This window comes from Pantherophis guttatus, chromosome 1 (genome assembly GCF_059756535.1).
Source record: "Pantherophis guttatus breed Tessera chromosome 1, ASM5975653v1, whole genome shotgun sequence".
In the NCBI taxonomy this organism is placed as follows: Eukaryota; Metazoa; Chordata; class Lepidosauria; order Squamata; family Colubridae; genus Pantherophis; species Pantherophis guttatus.
Window position 1 is genome coordinate 245,878,537 of NC_142063.1, and position 17,082 is coordinate 245,895,618.

At 38.8% G+C, this 17,082-nt stretch overlaps 1 protein-coding gene and 1 long non-coding RNA gene across 2 annotated transcripts in view; one reads left to right on the forward strand and one right to left on the reverse strand.

Moving 5' to 3' along the window:
* Positions 1-541: 541 nt before the first annotated feature.
* LOC117660831 (uncharacterized) lies at positions 542-3,269 on the reverse strand. Its single transcript, XR_004589813.3, has 2 exons — positions 2,527-3,269; positions 542-896 (listed from the first exon to the last, which is right to left on the reverse strand). It is a non-coding gene; the product is annotated as an uncharacterized LOC117660831 (long non-coding RNA).
* The window catches only part of AFG1L (AFG1 like ATPase), a 71,819-nt gene continuing 57,349 nt past the window's right edge, over positions 2,613-17,082 (forward strand). The window contains exons 1-3 of the mRNA XM_034409121.3: positions 2,613-2,926; positions 10,218-10,441; positions 16,873-16,924. Coding sequence (XP_034265012.1) covers positions 2,827-2,926; positions 10,218-10,441; positions 16,873-16,924 — 376 coding nt within the window. The 5' untranslated portion in view covers positions 2,613-2,826. The remainder of the gene's footprint in view (positions 2,927-10,217; positions 10,442-16,872; positions 16,925-17,082) is intronic.

A 17,082-nucleotide genomic window follows, 5' to 3' on the forward strand; every position in this document is an offset into this window, starting at 1 on the left:
CCACTCTGGGGCCAGCCAGAGGTGGTATTTGCGGGTTCTCTGAACTACTCAAAATTTCCGCTACAGGTTCTCCAGAACCTGTCAGAAGCTGCTGAATTGCACCCCTTATATATGATATATATACCTTGTTTCCCTGAAAAGATGACATCCCCTGATAATAAGCCCAATTGCGCTTTTGAGCACATGCGCTAAAATAAGCTGCCCCCTGAAAATAAGCCCTCCCCAAAAATATTTAAACGCATACGCAGCCGGTCCCCACCATTTCCTCTGGTTAGGGTTAGGGAGACAGAGCTGGAAATCAGTTAAGACGGCAAGAGGAGCCCCGTCTTGCTCCATGTGCCCCAAAATAATAAGACCTCCCCGAAAATAAGGCCAAGCATTTATTTTGGGGTTCTAAAAAATATAAGACAGGGTCTTATTTTCGGGGAAACATGGTATATATGTATTGTATATATATGTGACTCTGGGTAGCTAATAATTAGAATAAAAACAATAAAAATACAACTAATTACACACACACACATATACACAGAGTCATGCATTTTACCTTAGTGTGGTTATTTAATTATTGTATTTAGTACATATTGCTGATTATCAAACAAATGAAAATATAGGATATCATCAAGAGAATAAAAGAATTGAAATGGAAATGGACTGGTCACAAAGCACAAGAAGAACTGATGGCAGGTTGACCAAGCCAGTCATAGAATAGATCCCACTTGATTAAAAAGCATCCACAAAAAAGACCTAAAACAAGATGGATCGACGACATCAGCAAGTATTGCAGGTCCAATTGGCAAAAGAAAGCTCAGGAAACATGCGGAAGAGGCCTTCATCTTGTAGCGGATAGACAATGGCTAAATGATGATAATTGCTGTCCATCTCACATAGTGACTCTGAGTGCCATATAAAACAATCCAAATATATAAAAACCAATTAGAACACAGCCAAAATACATTAAAAAGATTTTAAAAATGACAAGGAAAAAAATCCATACAGAGTGCATTCCAATTAACCGTCATGTAACAATCTCACTGCTCCACTCTATCATGGGATCCCCAGGCCAGTTGACAAAAGGATGTCTGAAGGGCCTTAAAAATATAGACTCACCGTACATTTCACATATAAGGCTTGTTTTGCACGACATTCATAGGTTTATACACACTAGCTGGTTACTTCAATATGACAAAGTCATAAATTGGTCCTTGCATGCATAATGTTAAATGCAATCACCATGTACCAGTGTAGAAAGTTAGCACCAACCCCTCTCCCAGAAGAATGAAATATTCTAGGAAATACTAAAAAGGCAGAATATTATATTTCCCTGGATGAGAAATGGAGAAACATGTTGTTGTTTTTTAGGCAGGAAGCAGACTCACTCTTAATAGCTCCCACCCTCCTCAATAGCCCACAGCAGATGTCAGCACTTAAGAGATAAAGAGATGGCTAGGTCTATATATAAGCAAATACCCTCACCCAAGATCCAACAAAGGTAGAATTAGCCCTCAGCCATAATAGGAGTTGCCCCAAACCCTCTTCATTACATCATCACCCAGCAAGATTCAACCAAGCCTAGCACTCAAGACAACCTACAGTTACCCGATTGGCCCCATGGGAGTCTGATAACCAAACAGGATACCTGCCCTTCAGTGGTGGGTTCCTCCCAGTTCGGCCCGGTTTGACCGAGCCGGTAGCGGTGACGATATGATGTCACCGAACCGGTTCTGGACTCCCCCCACCCCCCGGCATTATTCTTACCTTTTATTTGGCCCCACCCCCAATCTATTGCTGCTTCCTGAGTTTCAGCTGATGGCTAGAGGGAAAAAAACTGTTTAAACTCTTGCTGTGGGGCTTCAAAGGGCCGCCCTACAGCTGATCAGTGTTAAAAGAAAACAAATGAGTAGAGTGGTGTCTGCAAAAATAAATGGGTAGACCAGTACAGCTCTGCAAGCACAAAATAAGCTACGCCCACAGAACCGGTAGTAAAAAAATTTAGAACCCACCCCTGCTGCCCTTACACAAAAACAGGAAGCCTAAGGCAGGGCCCAAGAGAGGATATAAATCTCTCTCTCTTACCCATGTGCTCATTTTGCCTAGGACCCAAAAACCCCATGTGGTCTTGCCCACCATTAAACCATCTTTCCAAACAGCTTCCATGTTTCCAGTGTCTTTCCTCCCAGTTGGAACTGAACCCAGATGGCCATTTCTTCCAATACCAGTCTTACTGACAAGACTTAAAAGAGTCTGAAGAAACATGCAGGATATGTTTAGATATTGAAGTTCCACAAGAGAAATATTGTTTTTTCCCCCCTATCAGAGTAAATCGCATATAAAATATTGGAATTACTCATTAGTACCATAGTACATCTGCAGGTAATATTCAATGCATGCCAAGTTATACACGTGTTAAGAACTGTAAGCCCTCCAATCCCTATGCTCTCTTACGGACTCAGACGGATATATGATCATAAATCATATGAATGCACTGAATTCAAACAACGCCGTTCTTGTTCGTACCAAACCTACACAAGACAGCCGGCAAAAATCACAGAATCAAGCCGGCCGGGTTGAAGGCAAGGAGCAAATACACCACTTCCCAGCATGCCTTTTGCATCCGGCTGCCTGCAGTCTCTTTGAGCCGGAGTCACGTGCTGCCTCCTGGAGCTCGTAGTCCGTGCAAAGGACGAGCCCCTGGTTTAAAGTGAAGGTGAATGGAATCAGGCTGGCTGAGAAAGGAGGCTGTGGCGGAGCGGCTGCATCTGCTGCCAATAAAGTTATCTTCCAAAAGGGGAGGGGAGGGGGGAGGAGGAAAGGAAGCACGTCAAGATGGCGGCTCCCGTGTCGCCCTTGGTTACTGGGCGCCGCCTGATAAACGCTGCCATTCGACCCGCCGCTCTCGTCCTAACTTGCTGGGCCCCGCGGAAAGGTTAGTGGCGTTTGGGTCACCAAGTCTAGGACGTACGAAGTTAGCCCGCGATCTGTAAGGAGGATTAAGGCTCAGCTGGAAGGTCAGCTGTCAAACCAGTTTCAAGCCCTGGTCGTGACTGGTCAAGATCCCCAGTTATTAAAGGGGAGTTAACGCGGCTCGGCTTTCTTTCCTGCACTTGAATCGCCCGGCATCCGCCTTTCGGGAAGAGTCACGCCGTGTTCCGAAGAGGTTTTAAGGTTCTGAAATGTCCGCCAATGCTGAAAAGTTAAGGATAAAAGCCGGCCGTTCTGCTAGCTCTCTCCCGTTTAAAAACACTACGGCCTAAAGCAGGGGAAGTTCTGCCGCTTTGAAGACTTGTTGGACTTCAACTCTCAGAATTCCCCAGCCAGCTTGGCAATTGTGCCCGCTTGGGAATTCTGGGAGTTGAAATCCACAAGTCTCCAAAGTTGGAGACCTCTGGCCTAAGGATTTTATGCTCCTTTAGGGATGGTCTTCAATTTTATTCCTCATTTTGCAATGGAGAGCTGATTTAAATGGGTACACGCGCTTAACATTTATTAGTGTGCACTGATTATTCTCTGAGAAGTGTCTCTATATACAGCTTGCCAATAGGATGTTGTACAACTGCACAAATCCTTTTGCCCCCACAAAATCCTTTTGCCCCCTACTTCAGGATGGTCTTTCCAAGCCCTTCCAGATGCTGCCTGTACAAATTTAGTTATGTTAACATCAGTGAATCAAAGTTTAACACATAAACCAAGGGGGATCAAGCAAACTGTATTATGTTTTAATGTGTTGTATACTGTTGGTTTTGTGATCAAGTAGATTAAAAAATACTTCTGGGTATGGACTGAGCATCGATGTCAGAGCATGCAGATCTCTTTGTGGATTTTTTAAAAAAATAGTCATTACCTTTATAGTAGTGGAGCTCTTGTCTTAATGGCAAAAGAGAAGGTTGTTCAACATCAGGAACTGCTGGCTTATCTCCAATAAGGCTGAGTAAGAGACTGTGTATTCTGTACGGCCCAGAATTGATTGAGATGCAGAAAAAAAAAAACCCTCTCCACTTAAGACTCATCAGTAAATCCTTTTACTGGCAAATGGGAAGCTCCCAATGCCAAAAAGTGTTACACTGATGGATTCTGCAGCCTGTACTTTAGTATCATAAAAATGATGTACAGGAAAATACTCTTATCAATTAACATTTTTTCCACAAAATATTGATGTACTTTGCAGCTATTTTGGTGAACTGTCCAGGTTAACAGTTGTCAGACTATGTGCACAAGTAATAAATACATATATTCAAGCATGTTTTCTTGCACAGGATGCATGCTAAAAACGTCTGGGAAGTTATAAATTTGCAAGCATAGCAATAAGTACTACGTGCTATAATTCAGTTACAATGCACATATTGTTGTTATGGAGTGAAAACAGCACTTTTGATATCTGCATGCATGTTTTTGTCTTGTAGTTAACACTGGTCTTGCTAGTAGATACTGCTGTAGGAAACTGATGCACTTTAACTGACTTGGATGTGTGGTTTTCTATTGGTTAATTTACAAGAATATTTACAAATTGCCAGAAGTATACCCTGTTTCCCCCAAAATAAGACATGTCCGGATAATAATCCCAATAGGGCTTTTCAACACATGCAATAATATAAGCCACCCCTGCAAAATAAGCCCCCCACCAACTACTTACACGCATGCGCAGCCGGTCCCACCATTTCCTCTGGTTGCTTGCTGCGCAACCAAAATGAGTTGAGGCGGGGGGAAGTGGGGGGACATGCTCTCCCCTCCCTGTTCTTCGCGCCGGCTGAGCGGTTCAACACGTCCCACCCTACCTCAATGGCAACAGCAGCCTGGATGCTTCCCTTCCCCGCTATATCTTTATCAGAACGGGTGGCAGGTGGGGTGGGGGAGAAGACGCGTGGACCGAGACGTGGCTCCTCTTGCCGTCTCTTCTTTCCCCCCCCCTCGCCAGGCATGGCAGGGCTCCTGCCCCTTGCTCGCCCCCTTTAGGGATGCAATTTGGGGATTGCAGGTAGAGCAGGCAAGAAGCGAGACACAGGTCTTACCTTTCAGGCTCCATCACTTTCCTTGCTGTTGTGTCCAGGGAAACACACTGTAAAAGAAAACCTTCTCATGAGTTCGAGAAGTTTGATTGAACTTTACAGCCCTGTCATGCCCAGCGAGGGGGGGAGCAGAGACAGCAAGGGGAGCCACATCTCGCTCCATGCGTCTCTCTTCTCTCCCATCCCACCTGCCACCCCTCTCAATAAAGAGACAGTGGGGAAGGGAAGCAGCTGTTGCCATTGGGGTGGGATGGGACGTTTTGGGCCCCTTGGCCGGCGCAAAGAATAGAGGGGAGGCGACAGCAGTGACGGGAATCCAGTCCCACGCTCGTTGCCTCCTGCACCCCCAAAATAATAAGACCCCCCGATAATAAGGCCAAACCCTTATTGGGGGGGTGTCAAAAGAAAATAAGACCCTGTCTTATTTTCAGGGAAACACGGTATTTAACTTTTCACATAGGGAAACCTTTTAGATAACAGATTCATTTTCTTTCCTACCATAGCTAAGATTTGGACAGGCTGAATTCCATCCTGCATGATCTGTTTGTTCATAAGATTCTAAGTTTTAAAATAAGGAATGCCTGTTAAATTATGTGGAATTTATAAAAAGTAGATTAGGATGCGTATGTCAGAATCTGTGTCAGTGTTAGTTGATTCAGAATATGCATTCTTAAGAATATAGGAACTTGGCTTGCAGAATTAGTCTGTATCTAGTACAGTGTTTTTCAACCTTGGCAGGTTTAAGATGTGAGGACTTCAACTCCCAGAATTTTCCAGCCAACCAAACTTAATACCTCAGTGGCAATTATTATAAGATGCATTTTTATTCTGAGAAGAGCAAGAGTCAAAGGTAGTGTCATTCTAATCCATAATCTGATTTATTCAGCATGTACCTATCTCTCTGTTATTCTCTCATTTTCTACCAATTTCTTTCCCCTCTCCTTTGTTCTCATTAGTTGCTTACCAGGGTAGGGACAGTTCTAAAAGTTTGGAAAAAAAATACTTGATGTACATATGTAAGAAATAAAAGGTATAGTACTGCTTAAAAGAAGGAACTAGAATTAAAAATTGCTACACTTTAGCATATAGTAGTGAAGCTTTTTGGGGACATAAATAGCAGAAATAGTGGTAGAGGAAGCAACTCTCTGTAAGGAGCAGAATCAACCAGTGGATGAGAAAGACCATCAGAAGTATGATATTCAGATAGTGATACTTAATCACCGGAAGAACAACTATTTCAATCTCTAGCAGGAGAAGCAGGCAGGATCAAGACTCCCAATTGAAAATAAGGCAAGAAGGTGGAGTTTTGAAGAGTATAGTATAGAAGAAGCAACTAAGGTCATGCTGTACACAGAGATAATCTCAGCTCTCTAGATCTTTAACTCCTTATCCAGAAATTGATTTATTGATGAGGAGGTGCACGGTTTAGCAAGATTAGTCTCTTTACTGTGGATGAGTGAACTTGCATGCATACATGACATAAACACTGAAATCAAAGTCCTCATACAATATTTAATCTATACTTTTCAGTTGAAATTCTAGGCTTTTCTCTCCTTCCTTTCTAATTCAATGAATATTTGGGCCATTCTCTTTCTGGACCTGCAATGCATCTGATTTTTAAGAGGACAATTTTCTCTAGTATAGGAACCAATGGCTCTTAGCTTGGCAGCTTTATTGCCAGAAGGATGGATGTTGAGGAACAGATGCCAAAGCCTAGAAAGACCACTAGCAGTTATCTTTTCCTGGTAATTCTCACTGTTAGTTGTTGTTGTTGTTGTTGTTGGTGGGAACGGGACCTTCAAGGAATAGCTGCATCATAGATTTGGAAGATCTAGAAAAGAATCTGAAGAACTTTGGAGGTCCTGTATAGACAGGGTCCTTCCTGTCTATAGAAGACAATGACAGAACAAAAATAATTCAGCCAATTGACTAATTAACCCTCTTAATTAGAAATCAGTAAGAGTATTAGCTTATAAACTTCATGAGTTTATTATGTACATACCAACACTCCAAACATGGAAAATAACTCTGGAGTCTTGATATAGTAAGATAAACAAGACTTAACAGGTATAAAAATCATTTGGAAAGATTATTGTGATTGAAATATTCAAGGGTACAATTTAATAAAAAATGTAAAAGAAACTGCAAGCAATAAAAAGAGAAGCAGAGTCACAGTATATGTTAAAAATGACATTTACGCAGAAATATAAAAGAAATAGACTAGTAGTATAGATCTCCCATCATGGAGAAGATGTGGATGATGCTTTTCAAAAAAGAAATTGAAGAGGTGTGAAGTACAAATAATAGTATTTAATTGCCCCATCTGTTTGAAGATACCTGCCAAGAATGGTCATTTGAGGAAACTTCTGAATTGTCTAATGACAACTTTCTCCTTAAGAACTTGGAGGAACCAACAAAAGAGATGTAGTGCCAATCAAAAGAGTGATTTTTTTTGTGTGTCAAGTTACTATATCTGTTACTTGATAAAAAACAAGAGAGGTTTTACTAGATTGCCAGCAGTAAGAACTATCAGACAAATGGGCATGAGAAGAAGGTATTTTTTGCATTAACTCAATAATGGTTGGGGCAAATAATCATCAGAAGGTTATAGGAAAATCTTAAAACATTTATTTCGTTAGCCTGATTCTAAGATATACTTTTAGGCAGGGTGGATAAAAATCAATGATTTTTTTAAAAAAATCAAAAAAATCAGATTTTTTTGATTTAAATCGGATTTTTTTTATTTAAATTGGATTTTTTTTATTTTTATCGAATTTATTTTAATAAACTTTTTGGGTAAAAATCTATTGTAAGATAGTTTTCTATTTAAGATACATAAATAATTTAGTTTATTCAGCATGAAATGGAGCTTAGTTATGTAGCATGAGGCTGTATATTCTGCAACACTGGGACTATCGGTGAGACAACAGTAGGTCAAAGGAGTAGCAGAGATGACAGTTGCTCTTTAAAAATTATGATTTAAATCGAGTTGATTTAAATCAAGCCTTTTTACTAGTGATTTAAATCATGATTTAAATTGTGATTTAAATCAACTCGATTTAAATCAAATCCACCCTGCTTTTAGGGAACTTCTGTGGCTTCTGGCTTTTACTATTTTCAACCAGGATTATATGTATACACATTATCTTTCAAATTTTTGATAATTAAGATTGTATTTTTATCTAATTTATAAGCTGTCTTGTAGAGTTCATATCTGCAAAGGTAGTCTAAAATTGTGATGTATAAATAGCATAAGTTATGTGAAATTATAAATCTTTGGATGAACTCTATATTATTTAAAGATGAAGCATAAAAAGTATAAACCCTGGAAATTACAGCTATATTGCTTTGATGTCTACTTCTAGTAGTTACTCTTACTATGTCTTCTTAAAGGTAAATCCCATTGTGTTAGAACACACTGTCAAGTAGATGTGAACAATTTGTAGCTGAGTTTAATAAGAAAATCCTAGGCAAAAGAAGCCGGTTTAGTTTAATGGTGAGAAGAGAATATGTAGAATATTTTAAAAGCCTTGAATTATTGAGAGATAACTGTGTTTTTGAGGTTTAGATTAATTTATAGGAAGGAACATTAGTTCAAAATCAAGATAATCTTATTCATTATAATCTTATGAATTATTTAGCATTAGAAAAGATGGTAATAGTAAGGGAGGTCTTCAAAAATAACAACTCAAAAACTTTAATAAAGTTATTAGTTATATATGTAAAAAAGTGGGGGTGCGATGGCTGAGCAATTAAAGATGCTGAGCTTATCAGCTGGAAAGCTGAGAGCCAGCGTTCAAGATCCAAGTGCCACATGATGGGGTAAGCTCCTGTTACTTTTTCCCAGCTCCTGCTCATCTATTAGTTCAAAATCTTTGAGCCTAAATTACTTAATCTGTTTCTTAATAGTTTTTAACTTCTATATGTACTTGTATTTATTATGGCTGTTCACCACCCTGAGTCCTTCGGGAGTAGGGTGGTATACAAATATGAAAAATAAATAAATAAATAAATAAAAGCATGCAAATGTGAGTATATAAATAGGTACCACTTCAGTGGGAAGGTAAAAGCATTCCATGTGCCTTGGCATATAGTCATGTGGCCCATGTCTTCAGACCGTGCTGGCTCCCTTGGCTAGGAAACAGAGATGAGCAGTGCCCCCTAGAGTCAGACACAACTGGACAGGGAAAACCTTTACTTTTACATGAAAAAGTAACAACTCTTGTTTTCTGATGATATATAGAATATTGATATTTAGATGTTAATCCCTATCTTGTGGTGTCATAGAAAATATCCATCTCAATGGCCCAATGAAGGACAGCATATATTGTATATATCAATCTGTAGTTGTACATGTCAAAGTGAGGCTGATGAATGTAGCTGAATGTAGTGCACTGAATATGTATTTAGTAATGTTAAATGTTGAAAACCCTTTTTGCTTTGCATGCTTGTGATGTTCATGAAAAACACATCAGAAATCTGTACAGAAATTTCTGGCCATGCTAATACTGTGTATTATTATACACTGCCCTTATTGAAGCTGATGGGTGTTTTGTTGTGTGTTTAAGTTATATGTGGAAAATAGTCTTGGAACAGTAGCAAAATTTATAGTAAAGGTTGTTATTTACGTCTCATGTTCTTCTGAATGGTGCAGAAGGCTCACAAGCTATTTGTTAATGGGGACTGAATTGGACTAAGTTAGTGTTTCTCAGTCTTAGCTGCTTGAAGATGGGTGGACTTCAACTTCCAGAATTCTGGCTGGGGAGTTCTGGGAATTGAAGTCCACTCAAGAGGCCAAGGTTGAAAAACACTGGAAAACATAATGACAAGCTGATGACTTTAAGAGAGCCAGTTTGATGTAGTGATTAAGGTCTTGGCCAAAAAACCAGGAGACTGAATTCTAAGTCCTGCCTTAGACAGGAAGGCCAGCTGGGTGACTTTAGGCCAGTTAGTCTCACTCAATCCAGCCCACTCACAGGATTGTTGTTGTGGAGAAAATGAGAGAAGGAAAGTGTATTAAGTATGTTTGCCCCCTTGAGTTATTTATAAAAATAAAAAGGTGGGATGAAAATAAATCAGTGAGCTTTGTGGTCCAAGGGATTTGATCAGAGTTTCTCATTTCAGCCCACTAACTTATTATATAAGAATAAGACTGACTCTTTTAGTGTTTTTTTTTTTTAAACAGTAAATAAATGTTTCTCTCATGTCATACAGCGTATACAGTTCAGGTAACAGAGAAAGCTGCCAGCGGTGGACTAGCAGATGCTAATTCGAAAGCCTTATTGCTTTGCAATGGACCTTTAGAACATTATGAATTCCTTACCAAAGTGGAGCAGCTGAGGAATGATGAACAGCAAACGAAAGTCATGCGGTGCCTGCAGAAGCTACACGAAAGTCTTAAAGGCTACAACCTCAGTCCAAAACACATATTCTCAAAGGTAAAATTCTTCCATTAAGCATTTTTACAGCCGTTTTTGTATCTGGTTCACATGATTTTTCTGAATTTGATTGCAACGGCTCTGTAAAACAATGTTATTTAATTATCCCATTTCATGCCTAAGAGGCTGCGACTGAGAAGATAAGACAAAACAACAAGGCTGGGTATCAGAAATAGTAATGATTATTTGATGGCATTCAAGGTAAAATAAGATTGATATTTTTATTCTCCCCGATGCAATTAAATTTAGCAAATATTATTGATTGAGATATTTTCATGGGAAATACTCCGATTCCAAATGATCTGCAACCTACGGTATATTCAGTTCCTAAATAAAACAGACTTGGAACAAGTTACTAATAATAATATACCAATGTTTGGTAGAATAAAACTCAGTTTCCAGTGTTCTAAACTTGAAATATACTTAAGTTGTGTGTTATTATTACCTGAGTAACACTGTTCATTGTTGTGTCTCCAAGAATGCACACATTCTGTAGAAGATTTTGGATTGTTCCATTTTTAATATGTGTAGAGTGGAAGGTAGTATCCTGAACCTACAAAGAGTTCTTTGCCAGAAGGTGGCAGAGTCATACTGTAATCTGAAGAAAATAGTTCAGATTTTTGTGCTATGCTGTACTTATTCTAGTTGCTTTTAACATTTCTTTTCCCGACTCTGGTGAAAACTCTGCAAGTTTTGTCCCCTAGTTCTAGACTAGACAGAGGAAAATATCAGAAACCTCTTCAAAACTAATATCCATTGAAAAAATTAAAAAATTAACCTACAGGATAATGTGAAAGAAATGAACATGAGGGAAGAAGTAAGAATATCAGACAAAATCGATGAGACGAATTGGGTAGAAAACAGCAGACAAAGATGGTGAAGAGGGGCCTATTAGATAAATGGTTTATTTAACATTGCCAAACAGTAATCAGCAGTGTTCCCTCATCTGCGAGCTTATTCATATTTGTTGCTGGATAAATTGCAGTTCTTGGATAGCTTGCAGTTTGAACCTCTAGGCCCTTATGTAAAAAAACCCAGACCTCTTCATTTCAGAATGTGATATAATGGAGAATATGTTGATGTTTTAATTTTTAGAAAAACATGATTTAAAAATATCACTGCAGATACAGTAGGAATTATTTTTGAAGACATAAACTTTAGAAAAAGTATATCATTAATTTATTTTTGTTGGGAAATATGCAGCAGGCAAGCGGGAGGGATCAAATGGGGAATTAGCCCTGGGTCATTGCATAGCTGCAGGAGACCTAGGAATGTGCCCCCCCCGCGGCCCCCCCCCCAATTTCATGTGACGGAGGGCGAGCAATCTGGAAAAATTCTTCTATTATAGCTAAGATACAATACAGGTAGTCCTCAATTTAGGGTTGTAATCGAGCGCAAAATTTCTGTTGTTAAGTGATACATTTGTTAAGTGAGTTTTGCCCCCATTTTACGGCCTTTCTTACCTCAGTTGTTAAGTGAATCACTTTAGTTATAAGTTAATAACCTGGTTGTTAAGCGAATTTGGTTTCCCCATTGACTTTGCTGGTCAGAAGGTCGCAAAAGGTGATCCCATGACCTTGGGACACAGCAACGGTCATAAGTATGAATCAGTTGCCAAGCTTGAAGTTTGAGCTTGTGACCATGGGGCTGCTACAAAGGTCGTAACTCTAAAAAACGATCCTAAATTCTGTTTTTCAGTGCCGTTGTAACTTTGAATGGTCACTAACTGAACTGTTGTAAGTCAAGGACTACCTGTAGTTAACTTGAACATTTCACATCTGTATCTGCTTTCTTGCCCCTGACAATTTTGTAAGTATCATACTGCTAACATTTTTGAGTATTTTAAGAATACTTGATCTAGTGGAATATGCAAATTTGTATATATTATTTAAAAGGCAAAAGTGTTTATTTTGAGGGGAGATTTATTGTCTCCTTCCCTCTGCTCCCAAGTCAGTTTTGGAAAGCTTCGCTTCCTCAACGAACTTTTCTGTAGAAATCTCCCTTCCAATTTTATCCATGGGTAAGAGATTCAGCTCATACTTTTAACCAGCATCCTTCTGGCAACTAATTTTAATTTTTTTTTTTTTTAAATTTTAATTTGATTTATATGCCGCCCTTCTCCGGAGACTCAGGGCGGCTTACAATGCGTTAAGCAATAGCCTTCATTCTTTTGTATATTTTATACAAAGTCAGCTTATTGCCCCCACAAACTGGATCCTCATTTCACCTACCTTAGAAAGGATGGAAGGCTGAGTCAACCTTGAGCCTTGGAGAGATTCGAACCAGCAGAAATTGCAGGCAGCTGTGTTAATGACAGGGTGCACTAAACCACTGTACTATCAAGGCTCCTTTTAGCATTAATACATAAGCTGTTTCTGGTTGAAGTCTTTCTTTTACCGTAACTCTGGCATGCTGGACATGGTGGAAGAGATGATAATGGTCCAGTGCAAGGTTTCAACTTAAGCTAAATTTAATAAAACTTAAATTTCTTATTTACATAAGTAATATAGTCCTCAACTTAACAAGAGTTCATTTAGTGACTGTTCAAAGTTACAATGGCACTGAAAAAAGTGAGTTATGACCATTTTCCACATGACCGTTGCAGCATCCCTATGGTCACGTGATCAAAATTCAGACACTTGGCAACTGACTCATATTTATGATGGTTGCAGTTTCCCAGGGTCATGTGATCCCCTTTTGGGACCTTCTGACTAGCAACGTCAATGGGGAAGCCAGATTCACTTAAGAACCATGTTACTAACTTAACAACTGCAGTGATTCACTTAACAACTGTGGCAAGAAAGGTCATAACGTGGGACAAAATTCACTTAACAACTGTCTTACTTAGCGACAGAAACATTGGGCTCAATTGTAATAAGTTGAGGACTATCTGTATATTTGCACTAATTGCTCCCTTAAGTTTTAAATATTTTTCTATTTCTGTTCCATAAACATTATGGGTTGATAGCACTTTTTCAGGGGTTTCTTAGGATCATATCCAAGAGTCTGGAGAACTCCAAGCATCCTAAATATCTTGTGTTGTGCATCTTAATTTACAACTAGAATGAATCCTTTTTGAATATATTAGGCATCCCTGACTAAATTGTATATTTCAGTGAATTCTTAGGTGAACAAAAACTGGTATACCCTCTCCATGGTACAAAGTTAAACTTGACATCTTTCTGGAAATTTGAATGGATACGTATTATTTGTATGGAATTATTTACCGGTTTAGATTAAGAAAACAATGAATGTAGCACATAAAAAGTTAGGATAGTTTTTCAATCAGAACTTTGTAACACCTCCTTTAGCAGAAATAAACAGCTATTCTCTGAGAATGTTTCTGTTCTAGCTTTTGGCATTTTTCCCATTCTTCTTTACAAACTCTGCTAATTCAGAAATATGCATGGATGTACATTTTGTCCTTGAGATTTCCCATAGATTTTCAGTGCTATTCAGATGGGGACTGTGAAGGCCACACTAAAACCTTTATCTTTTTTTCCCCTCAAAATAATTTCTTGTTGATTTGAAATATGTTTCAGATTTCTTCCTGAATGAAATATTCAGCCTCCGTTTAGCTCAGGATTCTTTGCTGATTGTGGACATTCTATTGCTTCTATTTTTATATTTAGTTGAAAAGTAGCATAGATGAATGTGTGTTCATACCCTCAACATTTCTCCCTCCCCCCACAAAAGCAGACGACTAGACTAAAATAATAATAACTTATTAAACTTAATTTCCTTTAATGTAAGGTATTTCATTATAAAATTCATGATCCTATTCTGCATATACAAACCATTCTTAAACGTAGAAATTGCTTTCACAACTTGTCACATGTGTAGCAGAAAAGAAAAAAGGAGAGAACTAAGATGGGGATGAGGAGGAAGAAGAAAAAGTAATTTTCCAGAGAAAGAGATGAAAAGAGAAAAGGAGAACAATGAAGAATGAATGAAGCAGTAACTGGACCAAAAGAAAGAAGAGAATTGCAAAATATTATAATATATTCACAGGACAATGAGACCTTTCCAAGCAGAGTCTACAACCATGTGCACTTCCTGCCCATTCCTTTTTTGCCAACAAATTCTTCTGTTTTTATCAGCAAGCAAAAGGGTCTGCTTGCGTACTGAGCAGGTGGAAGAGAAATAGGAGATTCTCTCTTATCTGAGATTCCCAAGAGTTTTTTTGTCCTGATGAAATGGAGATGAATCCCAGCTGTCCAGCATCATGTTTCTTTCTCTTATACTCTGAACTGAGGAAGCTTCTTGGATGAGAAATGAAGGAGGAAACCGGGAAAGTCCAGTTGCCTTTTGAGAAGCACCTGTGGGACATTGTTGTGAACAGAAAAAAAAAATAAATTTATTGAATTTATATATGCAGGCCAATTTCCAGTGACTTGTGGCAGAGATGGGTATAGCTATGAAGTTCATTGCCTCATGGGCTCATTCCAAGTAACCATTGGCTCAACACATGGACAGAGCTGGTTATTATGTGGACCTTTTCTTTTTCTAGTTTTGGGGCAGTGGTGGGGTTATCTGTTATCTGTCTCTAGTTTACTTGTTGTGGTACAGTTATAGGTTATCTGAATATGGAGGGCAGTACATTTACCAAGTTGTGTGTCTTAAATGCTTCCAAATGAAATTAACTGCCACCTAAGACCTCTTCAGAACTGAAGATGAGTGATGGATCCCGAGAGTTTCCAGGGGACTCTTGGGGAAGTTTCCCAGTGATCGAGCAATTACCTGTTTAGCATTAGGAGGAGACTGGACTCTAAAAGAAATTGCCCCTCAAGCAATTTCTTTCTGTAAACTGATGCTGGGTTGCTCCTCGGTTTTCTGAGGAGTTCCAGGAGATAAGGCATTATAAGCAATTCCTACAGCATTGATGGAGGAAGAATAAAAATGAATGTGACTGAACATAAGTATGGACTGGTGATAAAGAGAGGCAATAACCTTTGCTGAAATTTAGATAGGGACAGTGCCGCCTGGTCCTTTCAGACTTCACAGTAGTCTATGATACCATCAGTGATGGTATCTTTCTGGAGCATCTGCAAGAATTGTAGCTACTGTTTTACAGTGGTTTTGCTTCTTCAGAATGTGGCTGTATTTGTTGGGAGGAGAAGATGAGAGATGGGCTTGGTAGGTGCTACCCCCCCCCTTTAATATTTACATATTGGGAGGGATCATGTAGATTTGGGATGAGGTACATTCAGTTTGCTGATTATATTTAATTATACTTTACGAGGAAGGTTTTGTCTAAGGGCTATCAGAGTGGATGAGAGAAAATAGGCTAAAATTGAACCCTAGAACCTGAAGTTGCTTTTTGTCCATCGCCTTCTATCAGTTTCAGTGGTCTTTCTTGAAAGAGGTGGCACTATTCTTGAGAGAACAAATCTGTTACTTTGGGGAGTGGAGTTCTTGTTTTCTGTAAAAGCAAGTAGAGGTTTTACCCAGAAGACTTTTGCCCACTCTGGCTGTTGTGACCTGGAGCATTGCCACAGAGAATCATTCCCTCATCATGATGCATATACTGCAATGCATTCCTCATGGGTTTGAAGACCACTCAGAAACTGAAACTGTGCAAGATATACAGACCTGTGTGTCGTAAGTATTGAATAGTGTGTTTGTGCAACTCTGGTATTGTGGGCCTTGCACTGGCTGCCAGTAGACTTCTGGATGCAGTTCAAAAGCTGGCTTTAACCTATAAAATGATACATGGCATAATACCTTCAGGAGTGTCTCCTCCAATTGGATTCAACCCATCTAAGGTGTCTTTCTCAAGATAAACTGTTAGTAGTGCTCTATTTCTGAGAAGTGGGCAGGAGGTTGTGGTGTGGAGATACTGTTCCTACATGAGAACCTGTTCCTCTGGAATGGTATTCCCATGCAAGTAAGATTGGTTCCGTTAATAATAATAAGCTTCCAGAAGCTACTTGAAACAGAGTTACTGTGGAGACTTTGGGTGAATTGTGAGGGCTATGTTATTTTAATTTTAATTTAACCTATTTTTAATTGCATTTTCTGTGGATATTTTCATTGTGATATTTTATAATTGTTGTGAACCTTCAAGAGCTGCAAAATATGATAGTATATATATATGTAATAAATAAACCACTGAAAAGATGGTCTGTTTACATGTAGTTTCTATATAATTTTCACTATAGAATTATTCAAAATGCTCAACCTACTGGGCTTGAAAAGATATTAAAAAGAATATTTAGAGTTTTTGTCCTTTCCAATTTCCCTTATTGTGTGCTTGAATCAACCAAAATAATATTTGAGCTTCTAAGCAGCAGAGCAGGCTTTGTTCTTTTAATGCAGGAGTTGAATTGAGTTTGGAAGCTATAGTGACTTTGCAATGAATATATCATGTTGTTTTCCTATTTTGCTTTTATCCAAGGAGAATAAAATATAATTATTTTCTTAATTTGCAGCTTTTCACAAGACGTAAACCTCCAAAAGGCCTTTATATCTATGGTGATGTTGGTAAGTTGAAAGATTTTAACTGAAAGATGGCCAATTTTGTTTTAGCATATTTGCACACTTTCCCAGATTTATAGCTAGCTAATAAGCTAACTTTCTTTTCCAATGACAGCAGTAAGATTAAATAGAACAAAGCACCCCGGGCAGAGCTACTAATGACC